The following is a 21439-nucleotide window of genomic DNA, read 5'->3' as shown; positions in this document are numbered from 1 at the left end:
GCGCATGCGCTAGTTAGAAGATGGCAGGACTGCCTGTTGGAAATTTTAGCCCCAGTCCTGTCACAGACTTGCTACATTAGACTGGGCAAGCCAAAGAAACCTCATCTACTCTCAGCTTCCCACCACTGCTTCTACCAGTTGAGCTCCCCGGCAGGAGCCGAGATGGAAGCAGTGGTGCATGGAAAACACAGCAGCCACTGTGTTTAAGGATGCTCTGAGCAGGTTTAAAACTCTGATGCCCTCTTTATGCAAGGCCAGTAATCAGATCTACCTTAGATTTCTGCACCGGGGGCCCAACTAGATCTCAGGGTACATACACTGAACAAGGTCAAGCTCATAAGTACTCAGGCTGGAGCTCTCTAGTCATGGTACAGGTTTGTATTTTAAGCTGGTGCACCTCCTTCACTGCCTGGTCAGCACTGAGCCAGTAAACTCCAAGCTGGACACATCATCTCTCAGACCAGTGATCCTGATCCTTTCAGGTAATCCTAATGTTGGAGAAAAGCTTTATTGAATTCTTAACAGTCAGGAAAGTTGTAATACCAGTGTCCAGCACTACAGACCAGATCCAGTTCAGGTAATTACAATCGCTACCTAAGCTTCACTTGCAGTTTCTATTGCCTACGTCATCTCCTGGACAGCTGTAGAGTGCTGTTGAAACACCATTGTGTTTCAACTGCCAGAAGAGGGGGGATTTCAGGACTGGGTGGCAGGACGCCAGCATGCACACAGCATATAGAGTTAGTATACACATGCTGATAAGAGTTGGCAACTCTATTTATGACATTTACAAAGCACTTTGGGAATGGGAGATACTACAGAAATACAGGAAGGGATTTGCTGGGTTCCATTCCTGTCTAGGCAGCTATGCAGTTTTATACACCTGATAATCTGTCCCACAAGCTCTATTCACCAGAATATGATGGTGCTGCTTTTCTATTGCTGCAGAGAGAGAAGTATCTTATCTTGCCTTACAATTTACTTCAAAAGTCCATTGCATTCTCCACTCCCCAATGCCTGCCAGCCAAGCACAGTATGTCTCTGATGTGTGGAGGGGGCCAAGGAGAGAAGAGGCCCAGATCAATGGCATCAAATGTAAGAAAGAGGCTCCCTTGACAGAGACGCTTTTCTGCTCTAATCTAGCATCGGAGGATATGCATCTTGGTAACACATTAAAAGTTCCCCTGAAGCCTGTATTGCCTTTGGCTTTAATCAGTATGCTAATAAAGGCTAGATACCAGGGTATGCATGCCGAGAGGGGGCGTGGAGGGCAGGGGAGGAACTCCTGGCTTTGCTCTTTGGGGACCTGGATGTAACAGGAAGCTTTAGGCTCACACTGTTGTGTTCTTCCTAGCCCCCTTGCACCTCCCCTGCCCCTTGCCCATTTTGGGGCAATAGCCTGAGACACCAAACAGGTTGCACTCAAACCCACTACACTGCTTTGATTCATTTCAGGGGGAAAAAAGGGTTATTCTGAGCCTTCTCCAGTCCTCCAACTCTCTGGGATTAAAAAAAAACCAATAAAAAGGGAAGGCAATACTCTGTAGCTCTATTTCTCCCTCGGTGCCCCCCTTCCCAAACAGTTTATTTTTAATTGGTACTAGATTATTTTCTGCAACTGTTGCTAAGGAAACCTCAGTTGCTATAGCAACTGTATATGTTAAGTTAGTAGCCTATATCTATTAAAATGCTCTATATACCCTTGTTGTATGCACAGTGGGGTTATACTCTTGTCTATACACAGACATACTCTGAGCATATATTCTGTAGCTATATCTAGCAACACGGAAAGGAGGAGAGAGAGGTTTAAGAATCCCTACCAATTTTCTTCCCATATTACAGCATTTCAAGGAGATGAGAAGAACTGGGTAGACAGACATGGGGTATTTTAAAACCTGGTACTTCTGGGTAACAGACCTGGCTCCTGCATATGCAATGCTTGCAGGACTTACTCCACTCCTGGACCATAGGCAGGTATGCACATAGGTACCCTGACACTACCAAGCATTGGAAACACCCACAATGATTGTACCTGCTGCTCCACAACCATGTCCCTTTTCTAGGGCCTGGCCTATTCTGGCAAAAAAGTCTGATCCTTATATTCCCAGAGGCCCAAGAGCTTAACTTCACCCTTGGCAGCAAGAGTATAGGCAAGGCTTAGGAGTTTGTATCACCATCATCTTATTGCTCCACAAGCCTATCTGATCCTTGCAGCCTCTACAGCTTCCACAGCTGCTCAGAGTTGATCAGCTGGCACACATTGGGAAATTACAAGGACTCTCTTGGATGGAGTATGTGCAGCCTGCAACAATGTTTCACGCACCAAGCCTTCCTCTAGGTTAGGAAACACCTGAGTTTAAAGACTTACTTGCACCAACTCTGCTCCTGTCTCAGAAACCTAGAAGCTGTACACACCATAGGCTGAGGGCTTCCCTCCACGTTTCTGGTATCAGACAACAGCAACAGCTCAGTTCAATCTCTGATGCAGGACATGACATCTTCTGCCCTATGCTCTGGTAAGCATAAACAGAAAGCACTATGGGGTGTTACTGAAGGACTGCACCTGCCACTGGTGCGCAGAAGGCAAGATCCACAGGGTGCCTTTTGTACCTAAAATACTTTTCTAATGGCCGCAGCTCTACAACAGCTGGCAGAGTGGATTGGACGGTGATGGTCCAGAACATTGTGGAGTTCTGGCTCTTTCAGATGCAGGGGTAGGGGAGAGGCTATTTCAATACAGAACTGGCGTTTTTTGTTTCCATTGAAGCTTTACAGTTCATCTTTCCCTGTCTCTTGTGTCACTAAGTTGCATAGGCTACAGCTTGTGCTCTAGCTGGTGTAGTAGGTAAGCTGTGGGGGTGAGCTGTGGGTGCATTTCACATGCTAACCCCTGAAATCTTTTAACACTGGCATCCCTCCTGCCTTCAGAGGGTGAGGTGCCTGAATAGGAAGCCAACAGAGGGTTTGGATCTCAAATTCTAAGGTGAGGCAGTCTCCCTGGGGCTGTGCTGCATCGCACTGTGAAACCGCACCACTTATGAGTGTGCTAGGAAGAGACAACCACACGGCACTCTCTGATAAGCGGTCAAGAGACCAAAGCTCTTGTAATAGGCCCCAGAACATCTGCTTGAAAAACAAGTGTAGGAATGTGCATATTGTTGTATGCATTATCTGCAAACACCAAATAATCTCCACAATGTTTCCTAATTCCCTGGAGGGAATGAGGAGAGAGGACAGACGCCCTCACACACTAATCCTGGTTGCATCTATGACTCTGGGGCACCATTTACACTGGCAATGAAACCATTTTACACGTGTCATGGTAAATCCAGGTCTGCTAGCATAACCACGAACGGCTGGCACAACAATGCAAAGCATGTGAGGTGCGAATTAAGTGCAGTTGTGTTTGATCAGATATGCTCCCACTCAGTTCTGGTGTGGAGTTAACATAAGGGCTAACAGCATAAAGAAACACTATAGGACCATGCAGCAGTAACCTTATCCAACTCAGCCTGCAAGAGGAGCTGAGGGAGGTTAAATAGATGGAATTTGGCCAGGACACTAGGCCAAACGTGCCTACTCTTGTCACAACTATGCCAGAGGGACTTGTATAAACACAAAGGGGAAGCATTTGGCTGAGGGGTTTGTTCAAGAGACTGATGTCTAGCACCCAGCGTCCTTTCACTAATTCCATCTGAGGCCATTGCTTCAGTGGCAATTCACCAGGAAGCCACCTCGCCCTGAGACACCTGCCCAACTCTTCTCAGTGTGACAGAACTAGTTCTGAGCCCGCTTAGCTTGGTTAACTAGCCAGATCAGAGCACTAGGTAGTGTGACTGCAGATGGACTATAAGCTGACACAACAGAACTTGGGGGGTGGGGGGAAGGAAATCACTCCTTCACCTGAAGCCACTGCATCATTGATACAGGCACAAATATACCAGGGTAAGTAAGTTTCTGGAGGCAGGGAGTCTAGTGATTACAGAGAGAGGTAATTCAATTCACAACTTTTCTACCAATTTCACATTAGGTTAACCACTTAACTCCCATTCCTCAAAACAGGGGTACAGCATACCTCTCTGGGTAAAGCACTTTAAGACCCACAGATAAAAGTGTCTCAAAGGAGGTCACAAACCAGGGAAGTCTTTATTAACCTGCTTACATCCTTTTCCTTGAAACTTTTGTTGCAGGCTAAGAAAACTTAATAGCAGATTCCCAATCAGGGCATGCTGCATGTATGAAGGAGGTTACTTTTCTTCCAAAAGTTTAGGGACCAAGATAATTAGTGGTGCTGAAGACACCCACAAAGAGGCATCCTCTTTTAAAGAAACTGGAGGGGAATTCAGCTAAGAAATGCAAACATATGCATGGTCCTGGGGGGGGGATGAGGGGTGCATTGGTGAAAGAAATGTGTTGTAGTACCAAGGCCAGCCCAGGGAGTCCCACAGGAGGTCTCTCACCCATGTGGGGAGGGGAAGGAAAGAAGTCAAGGGCTGCCTTGTCCCACTTTGAAGCTTCTCACCCTCTCGGGAGTGCTCCTTTAAACAGTCTCTCCCGGAGAGAACTTATGAAATATTACAAGGTTTCCCCAGTGACTGCCCTAGTTTCTAAAGCCTCTGACAGAATTTAGCTGTTTTGATGTGAGAGAGAAAAGGGGAAGAGAAGAGGAGGAGGAAAAACAAAACAAAAAACAAAGGAAAATTGTGCCGTACATGCCCATACAAGGTTGAACCACCAATGGAAATGCAGTTGCCCAAACTCACATTTCTAATGACCCAGGGGCTCATGATTAAATTATTACAAATACAATTGTTTGTGGAGCTAGGTTTCTTCTGGGAGTGCTAGCTAGCCCATCACAAAGGGTGACAGTCAGACATATGGCCTGTGGGGCTCCAAAGCTGATGGAGAGGGCTGGGGAGGCACATGAGCTGTGAACTACCTCCCAGAGATCCCAGAGAGAAGGAATGGGCTTGGAGATGCACTGCTCCCATGGAAAGACTGAGATTCAAGGCAGGTGTGACAGTAGTCACACTAAGGGGGCTCCCAGATCTGCGGGGGCTCAAACAGTCCTTCTGCCCAAGGCTTGGACAAACTCTCGTTGCCTCCTTTGCTGATGCTGCAGACAGTGCCATAGTCACACTTTCCTAACTGAGTCGCCCTCCTCCCTCCAGTGAACTAGTCAATCCAAGGGGCATTTTGGGACCCAAGAGTCCTGGTTCTAGTCTCTGTCCTGCTACAAACTTGGACAGGTCACTCATTGTCTCCCATTTTGGAAAGGCGGATTCCTCTACCTGACAAGCAGAGATGCCTAAAAGTCCAGCAGGTCAGATCCTGTAGCAATGGGAGCCACATATGTAACAGATAGTTCTTGCCTCAGAACAGGCAGCAGACAGGCAGATGGATTGATTAGTTGGTAGGATGGAAATCCACTGGGATAGCTGACAGGCCAATACAACTGAGCAGGGAGCAGAAAAGGGTAAATGAAGGGTCTGGCAGCAGAAGGGGACGGGCAGGTTGAGGCACTTTGTGGAAGAGGGTGGGGACAGGAATCAGTTCTGTTGAAAGGAGGGAGAGAGGAAGAGCTGAGACTTCAGAAGGAGCTTCTTCAAGGGTTGAGCATCAAATAAAAATCACAATGAAGCGAAGGCACAGATTTCAATACCAGGGCAAGCTCCCTCGAGATCCTGGGAACATGGTATCTCAGCTCCTGCTCCTGTTATTCTCTTTTAATAGAACACAATTCCTGCAGAAACTGGATTAGCACTGCTACAAATTGCATTAGCCAACATGGGAGGATGGCTTGTGCAATGAAAGCATGAGCACGGGAAATAGCATTAGGCTCTGCCTGCTATTATTACTGCCATTATTAACTTGTCACTTTGCTGTAGTGTTCCTATAACAATGAATTATTGCCTGCAAACAGGCCAACATGATTGAATTACTGGGGAGAGCAGCTCCTTGGAAAAGTAAGATGGCATTAACTCTTTCAGAGAATCACTCCATTGCTGCCTCTCCTGTAGGAGACTGAACCCCTGTGGAAAGTAGCTTGACCACCAATTCTGGCTTTCAGCAATGCTGGTTTCAGACCCATTCTCTTAGCAGCATTCTCCCTCCCTCTGGAGGTGGTGAGTTTAGCACCCACCACCCTGTGCTGCACAAGAGATGCACATCCCCGCCTACCGACAGAATCAGCACTGGTATTCCACAGGCAGGCCATGTTCACCCACCCCCACTGATGCTGCCTTTGTGGGCTTCATGCTGTCCTTCTCAGTGGCCCTGGGTTGGTAGGAGCAGCTGGAGTTGACCATCTCCCCTGTAGCTCAGTTATTAAATTAAGCTTTAATACTTCTTCCAACCAGGGCATTCACAAGGCTTATCCCCCACAACAGACCACTGCTCCCATGTATGCAGCACATATAATACTTGCAATCGCAAAGGCAGAATAGCTGGAATGCTCCCAGACCTGTCAGAAACAATCCTAGGATGGACAAATGTACTCCACCCACTTGAGAGAAAGAGAGAGAGAGAGAGAGAGAGAGAGAGAGACACTCAAGACCAACTGACACACCTAAAACAGTTTGCCCCCACCAGATGATACATGCTGGAAACCTTACTGCCTGCCCAATATAGCCATAGAAGTACGATACTTAAGTACATGTGCATATACCAGGCTTACCACAAGATCAGATCCACAGCTACCCATACCTGTGCTTTGCATAATTAAATACAGACATAAGCAGTGGCAGTCTCCCAGAAATGAACTGGTTTCCATTATACAGAGTGTCGCTACTATTTGGGAAAATTTAGTTAAAAGTCCTCTCTCTCGGGTCTTTGCTGCAGAACTGCCATGAAGTGAAATAACTACCTCTTTCTGCCCTTCCCAAAGCCTACCATAACCCTGAAAAATCCAGCAGAAACAGCCAAGTCCTGAGCAAAAATCCTTGCACTATCTGTAAAGGCCTCTTTCAGTTCCAGAGGTCTTGAAAAGCACTCACAATATTGGGGACAGGCTTATTACTACTGATATTCCAAGACCCATCCCCTGTGCCCCACACCTCAGACCTACTTCTTGGTTCAATGATGGCTTGGGCCATAGCTCCAGAAGAGTTTGCTGGAGTTTCTTCCAGAGCCCACGTATAGCTTGGCCAGAAGGATGCCCTCAAGAGTGATGGAAGGACTCCTTCTTCACCTCTTGGGGTGAGAGGGCTGCCTTTACAGCTGTGACAAAGTAAGCTGCAGTCGAAAAGATGGAAACAGCCTTCACTTTTGGCTAGCCTGCTATCCTCCCCAACCCACCAGGGATCCTGCAGAACTGCTGCCCAGCCCTATGTTCAAGATAGATCCCAGAGCTACACAATGGATTATAGCTTATGCAGGTGATGCACATGTGCACACACACACATGCATACACAGTGGATAACTGATTACCAGCTTTTCATTTACATAGGATGTGGACATCTATTCCATGGGGAAACAGACTGACACCCTCCACACACTTCACAGAGATCACTAATCAGCTACTGGACAGTAAACAACTTTCATTGTTTGCTTTGGCGGGGTCTGAAAAAGCTGAGCTAGAAAGGCTTTCTTCACCTTTATAAAACCAAGACAACATGTGCCTGGCAGTGTAGAGGAGGCTACGGGTCAAGTGCAAAGAGTGGCAGGAATGCAGTGATCGCGGCACTGGCTGAGCTGCTACACATTCTCTGATCGGTGAATACCTCAGCCAATCCTGTCTGGAAAAACAGAAGGTTCCTAGAAAAGCAGAAGCTGAACTTTTCTGGAGGGAAGCAGTCACCAAACATTAAAAGTTGAGGACAAAATAGTTTGAGAAATTGACACAAAGTTAAAAAAAACAAACCTCCAAAAAACCAAAGCTAAAAACAGAAGCCTTCACGTCATGTCAAAACCTGAAATAACTCTAACATAAAGGCCATGGGAAAAGATTGCCAGCACAAGCTGTATCCGCCGTCAGAAAATAATATACGGCTCACTGATCACTTGTAAGTTAAAATATGGAGATGGAAAAGCTTGAAAAGAGACTCTGCATCAAGCAGCAGACAGAGAATTAAAATTAAACAAAAATATCGCACACTGAGCTAGTTAATCAATGGCTCATTAAAAAGACTTCAAATACAGTGCTGGCACAACTGAAAAAAATAAATCTATGGAAAGGGCAAGTTGCACATGTGGCACTCCCCCCTCCCTCTCAAAGCATCAATACAAGCAAGCATTAGGGACAAGACATGGAAGGTGGTAGCACCTCTCTAAGCAGCACTGGTTAGGCTTCATCTGGAATACCGTGTGCAGTTCCTGGCTCCACATTTTAAAAAGGACATGGAGAAGTTAGAGAGAGTCCAGAGGCAGGAAACGAAGACAATTAAGGGCATGGAAAGGAAGCCATATGAGGAACTAGGCTGAAGGAGCCAGGCATGTTCACCTTGCAGAAAAGGTGCTTAAGAGGGGACATGATAGCAGCCTTCAAATACTTAAAGGGCTGCCAATAAAGAAGAGGGAAAGCACCTTTTCTCTCTTGCTGCAGAGAGGATGACACAGACCCAATGGCTTGAAGTCACAGCAAAATTTAGGTTGGATATCCAGAAAAACTTCTTCACTGTTAGAAAAGGGAGGTAGTAGAATCAACTGTCTAGGGAAGGTGTTCAGAAGAGGCTGGACAGCCACTGGTCAAGGATGGCCTAGGTATAGCTATGCCTATGTTCTACCATGGGTATTTCCCATACTTCTGGGCTTTGCTGGTTGCCCTTGCATCTGCCTCTGCCCCTGCCTTTTCTGCTACACGTGTCATGGTGTTTTTAAATCTTTCCAGAGGCACTGGGTATTGGCTACAGCCATGGCTGGGGACTTTGCCTAGGGTTTGCCAACGCTCTTCCTAGGAGGTTCCTGGCTAAACAGTCTTGCCTCAACGATCACCATATTTGGGGTCAAGAAAGAATTTTACCCCATGGTCAGATGGGTACAGATTATGGGCATTTTTGCCTTCCTCTGCAGCTGGGGGCATGGCCTTCTACCTGGGATCTCCTGAGCACATATTGATAACATTTTATAGAAGCACAACATTGGGTGTTGTGGTTCCCCTGCTTTACTTGTGGCAGGTTAAGGTGTTAGGTCTGTGTTGCGACACATGTGACACTACTCTTATGTAGAGTCTAGATTATGGGTGGTTTGGGATGGCTTGGATAAGGATGATCCTGCCTCAGGCAGGAGGTCCCTTCTAGCCCCACTTCTCTATAACACCCCCCCCCAACTCCCAGATTTCATTTGAGAGATTCTCCCTTGATAACCACAATCCTAACAGGAATCCAAAAGAGTGCCCCATCACCTGAGTGTGCATGTGTGCACTCGCAAGCACTTTCATGTGCACGTACACTCAGGTGACTCATACTTTCCCTCTTCTTTATTGGCAGCCCTTTAATTACCTGAAGAGTGGTTCTGAAGAAGATGGAACTAGGCTAGATTGTTCCCAGTGGTGACGGATGACAGAACAAGGACTGATGGTCTCAAGTAGCAGTAAGGGAGGTTTAAGTTGGATATTAGGAAGAATTTTCTCATTAGGAGCGTAGTAAAGCACTAGAACAGGTTCCCTTGAGAGATGGTGATGGAGGTCTTGGAGGTCTTTAAGACCTGGCTAGACAAAGCTTTGGCTGGGATGATCTTGTTGGGGCTGGTCCTGCTTTGAGCAGGGGGTTGGATTAGATGCCCTCCTGGGGTCTCTTCCATCCCTAGTTTTCTATGAGACTGTGATTCTAAGTTGTGGAACTGGCTGCTTGCTATGACTGCACTTTGATTTGCAGATGCATGCAATTCCAGCAGCTGCCTTTTAACGTGGCTTCACCTGGCTGAGTTGGAGTGACAGTAAAAGCTGTTATTGTAGTGAGAAAACACCTTAGCAGTACACAAATAACTTAGGAGTTCCGGGTACCTAGGCAGGTCCTCACTTCAGCCCTGATGAGACTGCAAGGTCTCCTGTGCTTCCATCCAAGTTCCCTGCATTTTATTATCTCAGCAGCTCATTTATGGAGGCATCTCCAGCATGTAACATACACCTACAGGCATACACCTCCTCACGATAGGTTTCTCAGAAAGGAACCTATGGAAACCCAGGAAATACCACGCAAGGGTCCTTTGAATTAGCCATCTTGCTGTACTGAATAAAATGGAAGATGAGAATAAAAAAAGAGAGAGAGAGAGAGGTGTGTCTAAAATCAGGCTTCTAAATTCATATTTACACCACCAGGTATAGAAACCTGAACTGACGTACCTATTTTTATACAACCTTGACTCAGTGCCACCTGAGGCACTGCCCACATGCAAGCCCAGGAGAGAACACCAAACCAAATCAGTTCAGTCAATACTCTGGGAAGCTATATACTGGTGATTTACAGCGTCTCCTCTGGGGTTATTGTTCTGTCTGGATACTCGGCGCTGACCTCCAGGAAAGGGTAAATACGCACAGCTTGTCTGTGCAGAAGAAGAGCAGCCGTGGTGATGGTTCCTATCTGTGGGGAACATTCCAGGTGAGACAGTAAATAGAAAAGCAGAGGCAGGTCTACAGTGCAGACACTGGGGAGCAGATGTAGAAGAGAGAGAGCTCTTCCCAATAACAACATTATGGGTAGGGGGCACGTCAGCTGTGTAACTTCAGGTTTACAAAGACAGCCTGAGACTTGGGGCTAATGAGTATATTTCCCACTGCCACTACCTTCATGGGGGGGCATTTTAACATATCACAACCTCACTACCTCTTTGCCTGTCTTAAAAACAGGGGTGAGCTTTACCTAACACCAGGTGGTGAGTGTCAAGGATTAATGTTTGGGGGAGGGGGGGGGGAACAAACCAAATAAAAACAAAACCCCTTTGAGGATGGACAGTGTCAAATATCATTAAGTGTGTAACCTTCTAAAAGCTATGGGAATAAATGGGGGAGCAAAAAGGAGGATGAAGGGCATAGAAGGAAGAAATGCAAGATGAACTTAGAAGAATTCAACATGCAAAGCCTGTGAAGAGGGGGGCTAATGGGGGAAAGGATTCTGGTTCTCTAAGTGCATCCTGCAAAGAAGAGGGGAAGAAAGTACTCATTAGATAGGAGTGAGAGCAAAAGAGAAATAGTCTAAATGAATGACAACCCCCTGCTCTGTTGTTTAAATAGCAGCAAGGAAAGTCAACACGAGCAAAGAAGAGAGCAGCACTGAATCAAGAGGTAGAATCCAACCCTGCAGAAATCCTTAATTGATGTCCAATAAACACCAGATGAACTAGACTTCCCGCCATAAGCCAAGTAAGGCATAGAGCACTGTCATACAGCATGGGGTTCCTCCCCCCAAAAAACTTGCTTCCCCCAAAAAACTTGCTTCCCTGGACAAAAATATCCTGGATCCTTCCCAATACATTAGAAGCTTCCAAGACACATTTTGTCTGTGTGCATATTTCCCAGGTTCCTTCCCTAGTCAGTGGCAGCCCTGCAAATTGTCACTACTAATCAGAATACTATCATACCTCACTCTTATGCAGCATTTTCACTGGCATAGCTGCACGAGGCAAATACTGTTAAGCCCATTTTACAGAGGGAGAAAATGAGGCACTAAGAATCATCAGGCCAATGGCAGAGTTAGAAACAGAATCCCCGTCTCCTGAGCACCAGCTTCTTGGCCACCCCGCCTTTACTTCCGCACCTGCTGGCAGAAATTGTTCCCTTACCTGTAAGCGCAAAGTGAAGTCTCTTGTCACATACCCCACAGGATGCATCTGTAGGAGGTGAGAAGGGGTTCCAGAGGTGCAGCTGACTGTGTTGGGGTGTGGGATAGCAGGTTAGGATACAGCAAAACAGGACTGGGTGGCTCATGGTAGGGAGAGGCCATTAGGAGCCTCAGCCCAGAGAGAAGAGCTAAATCTGAGAGTGAGCCAGAAAAAGAAAGCAGCTCCAGATGGCGTGAGCAGCCTGGGAGCAGAAGTCCACCAGGGAGCACAGGCTGGGAGGGCTGCACTTGCCATAGGAGATGAGGGGCTTGGGAAAAAACCCAACACCCCCTGCCAAAAACAACACCCTTTTGTTCTGCTTATAAGGGCAGCAAATTCGTTCCCATACCAATGTCTGTAATAAAGTGCAGTCCTGGGTCACAAAGCACCTGAGCTGCTGTATTTTGGCTTTTAAAAGAGTTGAAGGTCATTGGGAAGCTGCAGCTCTGAGGCTGGGCAGGAGGTTTTATTAGCTCAGTGATTAAGGGAAAGGAGCACGTCTCTGAGCCTCCAACAGAGAGAAGGCTACAGCACTGTTACAGTCGCCATTAATCAGCCCCTTTCCCCAGTGTGAAGTCCTGGCCTCCAGAACGCAGGGGGAGGTCGCCGCACAGATTACTTTAACCCCCTCACCACCAAATCCGTGCCCTACTGCACACAAGCCATGTTAGATGCAGCTTTTTGGAAGAAAGGGGCTAAAAATGGGGAAGGGATAGCTCTGTGTACAGCAGGACTTAAATAAGAGTCCATGACAAAAGGAAGATGGCATCCCACCTGGATCTGAGAGGAGAGCTATTCATACCACCAGCCCTGCTTCCCCCTTTACTCTTTTGTCAGGTATTGTGGGCAACAAACAGGGCCTGGTTCAAGTGTCTAGGATATTGTTCTGAAAGCTTACCCCAGGCTTGGACCTTGAACTACGAAAGCCAAGAAAACTAAGTATCCTTCTGCGAGCCTGTGGCAAGTAATACCTCCCTTACACAAGCACAAAGAAAACATTGCTGGAGCAGGGGGATCACAGAGAAGAGGCACAGCACAACTGGGAAAGCTATCAGGAATAATCCACAGCATGCGAACATAGCTATGGAGTAAGACCCCCACTGCTTAGGTGCCCTGGCAATCGGCTTAAATGCAATATTCCCTTGTGGCTCTGGGTGTCTCACATGGAAGCGTGCTCCTGCAGTGACTGTGTTGTTCCTTCTTGCACCCCCCTCTGCACTTCACTTAGTGTTTGTCAGCTGAGGTTTGCGGAGTTGAGAAGTCCGGCAGATCTGCCTCCAGCCCTGAAAGGAAGTGGTGCCTAGACTGCTTCTGGGGGGGATCTGTGTACCGGCTCTGCAGGAAAGATTACAACTTGTTATTGATTCCTGACTGAAGAGGGGGTGCATCTCAACCACTTCTCTCATCTAAGCCACTGCCCTCTGCCACTTCACTGAGTGGCATGTCAGCACCATCACTTCTCAAAAGCTGCCTCTCAGTGGCACAAGCTGTCTCTGCACTGCCTTCTTACAGAGAAGGGGCCCTAAATCCAGCCCTTGCAACCAGGAATACATGCCAACCCTTCTCCCTTACTGTTTCTCTCTCTTTTTGGCCTTGCCTGAAGGTGCCAGGCTGTGGTGATGGTGAAGGTGACCCTCCCTAGCGCTATGACAGTGATAGAATGCTTCATTCCTACGCTGTCCCAGGAATCCATGAGAAAGGAAGCACTGCTCACCAGCAGGAGCATGATCTCCAAGTAACACTAAGGGTCTGGCTTCCCTCTTCTTTTGCGCAGCCAGAACAGGCTCCCCTCCCCGTTGATAGTTTCAGCCTGACAGCTCCTAATAAACCAAACTTTATGAAGCAGTCTCCAGAGAGCTCCTGGTTGCTAATTAATGCTCTAATGAAGAGCCTGGCTGTCTTGTTTGCTCGATGGCTTCCAGGTCAATCAATCTGTCAGGGCCAGGCTCAGGAAAGCAGCAAGGAGCCCGGGACTCCTGGAGTCAGCTGTGTTATCATCATCCCCCCCAACTCCCTTCACACCTGCACACTTCCCTTTCCACTGTTCATTACTGTCAAAACCCAAGAAGGGGGGAAATTTACAGAGGTGATTGCAGCTCTTCCTCCTGTGCCTGCTTCAGGATTAGTCATGAAAAAGCAGACAGGAATTTGGAGAGTTGGGGGTGGAGAGGAGGCTGGGAAGGGCAAGAGACAAGAATGACATGGGGGGGGGAAGGAGGGGAAAAAAAATCAATTCATCCATCTGTGGATGGGGAGGCTGCTGTACCTTTACTAGTACCTAATGGCCCACACTTATCAAAGCCTCTGCCCCCAATAAAGGGGTGGGAAGGGCACGTGCAGATGTCAAGAGTAAAGGGAGACCATTAATGATTTTGGATTCTTATGACCTCTGCATTCAGCTCGCCCCAGCAATAGTACTCTATCATCACTTTTATTGTGAGGTCAGTCTATCAACTGCAGATGGATTGATAGCAGCGTGTCCTTCTGCTTTTCACTTAAACTAGGGGTCTGAAGCATACAGCCCCCCACCCCTCCAACCTTTCTGCTGCCAGGTGTATCAGGGTTTTAAAATTATTTTTCTTTTGGCTTCCTCAGAAGCATTGGGGCTTGACTGCAGCATGCCCCCAATTTGCACGTTCTTGACTAGTGTGTGCAAATGCTCCTGCTGGGACTTAAGCCTGGAGGCTCGTGCTAGAGGATCTTGCACCTCTGCTAAGGGTCAGACTGTTTGTCACATCTGGGATCAGGAAGGAATTTTACCCCTCGGTCATACTGATGCAGACTGTTGGGGGGGGTGCTTTCCTCTGAAGCAGGGGAGAAAGGGGGTCCCTTGCCTCTTCCTTGGATCTCTTGAGTGCATTACCTGTGGCAGGGTTGAGTGTTGCATAGTTTTATAAATAAGCAAGACAACATTTGTACTGGATGGTCTGGATAGGAATGGTCCTACTCCAGGTAGGGGTTGGACTAGATGATCTCCAGAGGTCTCTTCCAGCTCTACTTTTCTATGATTCTATGAATCCACAAGCAGTGGGAAAAATCTAGATTTTTTTATGAATTTGTACCATGAAACACTTTTTGATGCTCAAGTTCTTATAAAACACCTCATCCATGAGCTGCAGAAGAAAAATAAGCGCAGTAATATACCTAGGCCTGTGAAAATGCCAATACTGACATCAAGCTACTGTAAACCTTCATGCCAAGACTCGCATTCAAATGTCCTCATCTGTACAGACTGCAGCACAGCCACCCCTCATGTGCTTGACTCCCAGAGAAGGTCTGTTGTCCTTGCCTAATATTTGCAAACACATCACATCTGCGAGCTGCTCAGAAACGCGGCACTCCTCAACAGCCCATGACTCAAAAAACCCCCATCTGGCAGGAAGAGAAAGTCAACAAGACAATGGGAACAGAAGATCTCCTTGCATCTAGCCAGAGTCTTGCTTCACTTCACCCCACCTCCAACCTACAGCACTCCCCTCTAATTTTACCCACTTGTCTCGCCCACTCCTGCAAGCAGAAAACCAGGTCTGGACAAACTTCACTTTCAGAGCTGTAGGAAGCAGTGCAGGGAAGGGTTTCCCCCATCTTATGCAAACTGACCCAGCATTTGTGACGGAGCCAAGAGATCAGTCCAGCATGAAATGTTGTGAGATAGTAGGAAGATCATTGGTGTTCAAGAGGAAACTCCGAACCCTACTCTCCTCCACCTGGAGGGATTCAGGTGCAACAGAAGTTCTGGGCATGGGCTCCCTAGGGATGCATCTGATCTGCTGGACAGCATGGCAATACTATCGGGCCGGGGGGGAGGGGTCACCCAGCATCACCTTCCCAGCTGCAAGATCACCTTCCCAGCTGCAAGGAGCTAGAGTCATCCCTTGGCTATGAGTGTGCAAAGGAAAAGATGGTGACTAAGAATTGAGAGACACAGAGACAGCAAGCAGCTCACAAGCTTAGCCTCTGGGGGAGAGAGAGAGCCCTTGTTTCAACAGCAGGCAAGGTGCAGTGACAATAAGACATGTCCAAACAAAGGTAGAGATGGAAAGGCAGTCCTTTGCATGCCTTCAAGTCTTATTTTAAGTTCTGACAGAGCTCCAGAGCCAACAGTTAAGCCACATGTTGGCTTTGAGGAAGGGGCTGACATGAATTGGGTCTTAGTTCTATTGTTCTTTCCCATCCTCAGCATAATGCACTCAGCAAACAGGAAACAAAAGAAGCCTTTGAGAACTGGGAGTACTAGCAACACAGTCAGGGACTGCCATACTGGATCTGTACTGGGTCATTGTAGGCCAGGCCTGTCTAACAGAACCAGATTGGATTTGAACTCAGAAGTGAAAAGCAACCAATTCTGTTACACAGCTAGGCCCCTTTGATCTCTTTTATTGGAGGCATCGAGTGTCTTAACCTGCCCGTATGACAAAGGGGAAGTGCCAGACCATTCATCAACATTGGCAATCCCATTACTACCAGGCAGTGATATTGGTCCACTGCTATGTCACCTGTACCACTTCTTGCTGACCTTAGGTTTCTACAGATATCACCCAACCACCTAATGGAATCATAGCACAAGACAGGACTGCTCCAGGCAGCGTTTAGGGAGAATTTCTGTGCATCGTGTCTGGGAGGTTGCCTAGGGCAGGGAAGTGAAATGCAAGAGAGCACAAAACTATCTTTGGAAGCTCAGAGAGAGTGGAAATAGAGAAGGGACACACCCTCCATCTCCTAAAAGGGATGCCAAACCACAAAGGCTCATCATCAGAGGAAAAGCTAAGGCTTGTATAGAGGCAGCCGGCCAAGAAGAGTTCAGGGCTGCTGTAGGTTAACAGGAAGGGCAGGACACAAGTCACAGACACATCTCTCAGACAACTGTTAATGGTGTCTTAACATTACTTGTGTTGAGGAAAAGGAGGCTGCTCTGGCATGCAAGCCGACAAATGGCCTTTGAATTTCCCCACCCTTTACTCTGACAGAAGGATTCTCTTCCTGGAGGGCATTAGCTGGGCTTTCTCATACATCTACAGCTGATTTACAGAGAAGCGTATTATTTTGGCAGCTATCTATTATCAAGCCCATTTTGCAGGAAAATTATCTATGATAAGTATCACCAACCCAATCTTAGGAGCACCCTAGATAATCGGACACTTATCATAGGGCAGGAAAACAGCAAAGAGCTCAGTTCAGAATGAAAGGATTACAGGGGGTAGGAGGAAAGGTAGGAAGAAGCAGGGAAACTGGGGGAGATAACTGTGGATGGAGTGCTGCAGTCTCAGGCTATAGGCTGTCTCCCAGTTCTTCCAAAGGAGCAACACTCTAGATGGGGAAAGAGGGAGGGGAAAAAAGCACTAGTAGGGAGTCTCACCTCAGAAGGAATGTGAAAGAAAGTACTAAAGAAACTAATAGGGTGTTTATACATGTGCTTCAGGAAGGAGGGCACTTTAATTAGAGTGGCTCTTGGAAAGGTCTCAGCTCCAAAAGTGTCATGTGTATCAGCATCCCTGTTCTGAAAAATGGTGGTGGGGGCATTTTAACTACAGCTTGTCAAACAAGCTTAGTTAAAGCACCCCTGCTGCCACTTTTCAGCACAAGGATGCTGATACACATGATGCTGGAATCTGCTGGAGTGCAGTAATTACCATGCTCTAGCAGATGTGATCGAGTCTGCTCTGATGTGCAGTAATTACAGTGCACTGGAGCAGCCTTGCTGCATGTGTATTGGTGCCCTAAAAGCCTAACATGAGCCACATTTTTCAGAACTGACTAGTGACAAGAGGAGTACAGGGGTCCAACTTGAAAAAGCCTGACTTCCTGAGTGTAGGTGCCTTGCATTTTTGAAAATCAGCACTTCCAACTGAGTGTCCAGCAGTGTAACACTCAGAGGGTGGATATCCCAACGCACTTCTGAAAACCTCTTGCAAAGATACAGAGGCAACACATTACCAGGAAGAGCATTACTCACAGAGATGTGAGGGCTTGCAACAGAGTGTGTGCAATGCTATGATAACTTGACAGTTACTAGCAGTGGTGGAAAGATCCAGGAGTAGGGTTTAAGGTACAGGAAGAGATGCAACAGGTGGGGAATAAAAGGAGGGAGGATGTGTACCCCTGAGAAGTAGGAATAGCAACGTGAGCAATTTGCAGATCAGAGATGGCTTTTTCTTTAAGTGTAAATAAGAAGACAGCAATGTCAGTAGTTCTTGCTGGCCTTCTGTGTAGTCATACCTGTTCTTTTACATACTTTCCGAAGGACTTTTCTGGAGCTACAAGCATATTTTCAGGGGGTTTCGTCTCTTCCCTTTGGGAATTTTAGCCAGAAAGTGAATTTAGTCCTTTTACTTTCATGAATTCTGAATGTACAGTGAAAAGCCAGAAGCAGCACAGGCCCAGGCTCTCCATACCATCCCTTTACATTGTCATGCCCATCCCACTGATGTCCTGACCCACAGCCTCCTGCTACTGTTGTACTAGATACAACTCTTACCAGTAAATGTCAACTGCCTTCAGAGCTCCATTTGTTGCATTCACAAGCCTACCAGGAAGAGCACAGTATCTGCCACTTACATAAGTGCTGTACAGGTTTCGAGCATCTTTTCCTTGCAAGACAGATGACAGACAAGACAATATAAATGCCACCCTCCACCCAGAGGAAACATCCATAATGCAGATGGATCCAGGCCAACAGTAACTTGGCTTGGCTTGAAAGATAAAAGTGCTGGATGTTCGATTTCCTGCACCACCCTCAGGATGCAGCATCAAGATGCTTACCTGGCCGCAGGACTCTGATCTCTAGAAGGTTAGAGATTCTGTCAGCCAGTCGCGTCCAGCTGCTGTTGTAGTTCTTCCGCCACAGTTCAGCCACGCACTGGTATTTCCCCGCCTCCGTGTCGCTGGCACGGCTGATGCTGAGGCGCACATTATTGCTAGACTCTGCTTTTTCGATGGCAGTGCGGGTCCGGAAACCCATGTATCTCTCTCCCCACTGGACCCCGCCATCCCGAGTGAAGGTCACCAGGTCGTGGAATTCTGTGCTGCCCGCTGGCTGGAACCGCCATGTCACTGAGACAGGGACCCAGGATGGGTAGTGTGGCTTGATGATGCACTGTAGGTCAAATGACTCATTGTAGGTCACCCCAGGAGTGCGGGATATGGCTGTGACAGCAAAACCAGCCTCTGAAGAAAAAGAGAAACAAAAGGAAGGCTTCAGAGAATTGGCAAAGCTGTGCAAGATGAGGCCTGCCACAAAGCAGTTAATAGGCAATGGTCTGAGCAGTGATTCTCCAAGTATGGCCCAGGAATAATGTGACTGTCACATGTCATTGACTCTCCCAGTTCCTGATTGTCAAGTCACATTAGAAGTTAAAATGTCAAACAGTACTTGAAAGCAAACACATAACAATAGCAAGAGTCTGGATAGGCAATTCCCAAACTGGCTACAGAAAGGTTATTTAGCTCCCAGTAGGTGGAAAGATAACACCTGAAGCCCTAAATGGAAGAGAAAAATCTCCTCTAGCATGAGGCCACTTCATCAAAATGACCTCAAGAGCCCAGCTTGCTGATGTTGTTCTAGCAGAGGTCTGGGCCATGTAACGACTGAAAAAAAATAGGTTAATCTTGGGAAGCAAAGACTCTGGAAATGTGTTCAATGAGTATCCATGACAGGAAAAGGTACCATATTAGTTGCCCATTGCAAGATCTCTGCACCTTATCACTGGAGGAGTTCTAGCAGACACAACAGCACCCATTTTTTCCCCAGGAAAACATGCTGTCAGTCCCTGTTCAGAGCAGAGACTGTAAGCCTAAGTCTGGCTGAATTGCCTCCTCAGGACAAGATAGTTTTGTGAAGTATGAAAGGACTTTTCTTGATGACCACACAGGAACCAGATTTAAGTTCTCAGGCCCTCAACTCTCCAGATGTACTCACAGAAGCCAGCATGTTTGATTTGTTTGTCAGTTCTGGATTAAAGGGGCACAACCCTGGTTAAACAGGGGAATAAACTTTTTTTTTTTAAACAAATTGGTAGATACAAAAGGCACTGAAGCAAGCCATGCATATTGCTGGAAACTCTGTGCAGGCTTTCCCCACACTGTTATGCCAAAACAAGTTGATCCTGGCCAGGAGATGACTTACTAGCCTGACTCCAGAAGTGCTCTGCACTTTGTTCCATCAACATACGCATCACAAGGTAGTCATTTCCCAAGTGAACTCTTCGGCTACCTCAGACCCTTGAATACAAAAAAGCTTCTGATATCTCTGGCATCAGATATGGCCTCTGATTTTTGCTTGCTTATGGAACCAGCACTTTGAAAGGTTTAGCTAAAATGCTGTTAAATGATGTTACCATCATTTATACTGGTTTAGCTAAAATGTTTGTGACTCTAGCAGGTCACAAGACCTTAATTTGTGCAGATATGAACGTGGATTTCATCAAACTGACTGCAGTATTTTCTGCAGCATTTTCCACAGCAATGAGTTCCTGCCCTTTTTTTAGCACCTTCTTTTTAGCATCTCAAAACACTTCAAAAACATCGAGTTGAAAAAAAATATCAAGCTCTGCACAGAAGGTTCGATGTTTTCTCCACTAAATTTGATTGAGCTCTGTAGCTCCTCTTAGTTATAAATGCAAACTGTTTGTACCCTCAGGAATTGCTGAGACGTTGCTGGGACAGGGAACTGTGGTGGAAGGATGGGTACCTTTTAGTTATATTTTCTGGAACTACTGGGAAGTTTCACCCAGCTAACTGCTAACAAGAAAGAACGAATGAGACCATTTAGAAGCTAACCACTCCAAGAACCGCCTTTGCTTCCATTCCATGCCCCAACCTTCAATTTTGAAATGAGTTTAGCTGCCTGCCTCACAAAGCTACAAAAGATACAGATTAAAGGACAGAGCTAGGCTGATTTATACTATATGAAATTCCACCAACATCAGAGGGGCTGTTCTGATTTACACCAGCTTAGAATCTGGCTTTCATTCTTTGTAATTTAGGATTCCTACCTACTTTTAGATGGCATAAAGCAATGATTTCCAGCTCAAGACGAACTACCCTCTAAAATCAGGTCAGAATTGAAGGGAAGGAGGTGGAGGAAGCAAAATGCTAATCAGGATATGATATAATTTTAAAATCTGATCTCTCACATCTTACCAGAACTCATGATAAATACTGTGTAAGCAGTGGAAAGCTGAAAATCTACCTCAGCTTTCCAGCAGCACATACCAATTGTTTATAGCTCTAGCATTTTACAAAATTATCAGGCTTTCAAGAACAGTGACTGGTTCTTCACTCATCCAAAGCGTTTGGGCACTGGTCCAGGACTTAATATAGCAAAACTGCGGCTAGTTGAGTCTAATTTGCAACTTATGCAGTTCTCCAAATGCCTTCCTCTAAACTGATGTAGTTTACTGTATTTAAAAGAGAGGGACCCTCTTCACTGTTAGAATAGGGCACCAGCAGCCAGGGCTCATGGATATAATGCCAGTGCAAATAACAGTCTCCCTGCGTGGCCTCTGGCTAGTTGCACATGTCCAGCCTGCAGCTCCTGTGGACTTCTGCTAGACTTGCAGGCTCTCTGAATTTCTGAGAGTCCGATCCTCAGCCTCTCTCTGATTCACTTACCCAACCTAGAGAGTGGAAACAGTATTCATCTGGTCCACAGAGATGCCATGAGGCCTAAGGTGCCACAGGAGAACAG

At 46.7% G+C, this 21439-nt stretch overlaps 1 protein-coding gene across 2 annotated transcripts in view; it reads right to left on the bottom strand.

The window, feature by feature from the left end:
• IGSF3 (immunoglobulin superfamily member 3) overlaps positions 1-21439 on the bottom strand; it is a 141076-nt gene that overhangs the window by 13066 nt on the left and 106571 nt on the right. For both annotated transcript variants that reach the window (XM_090059333.1, XM_090059341.1), the window contains one exon: positions 18514-18918. In XM_090059333.1, the coding sequence (XP_089915459.1) occupies positions 18514-18918 (405 nt within the window). The remainder of the gene's footprint in view (positions 1-18513; positions 18919-21439) is intronic.

Source organism: Crocodylus siamensis, chromosome 1, assembly GCF_052110815.1.
Source record: "Crocodylus siamensis isolate JL-2025a chromosome 1, ASM5211081v1, whole genome shotgun sequence".
Classification (NCBI taxonomy): domain Eukaryota; kingdom Metazoa; phylum Chordata; order Crocodylia; family Crocodylidae; genus Crocodylus; species Crocodylus siamensis.
This window is presented reverse-complemented; position numbering and strand designations above follow the sequence as displayed.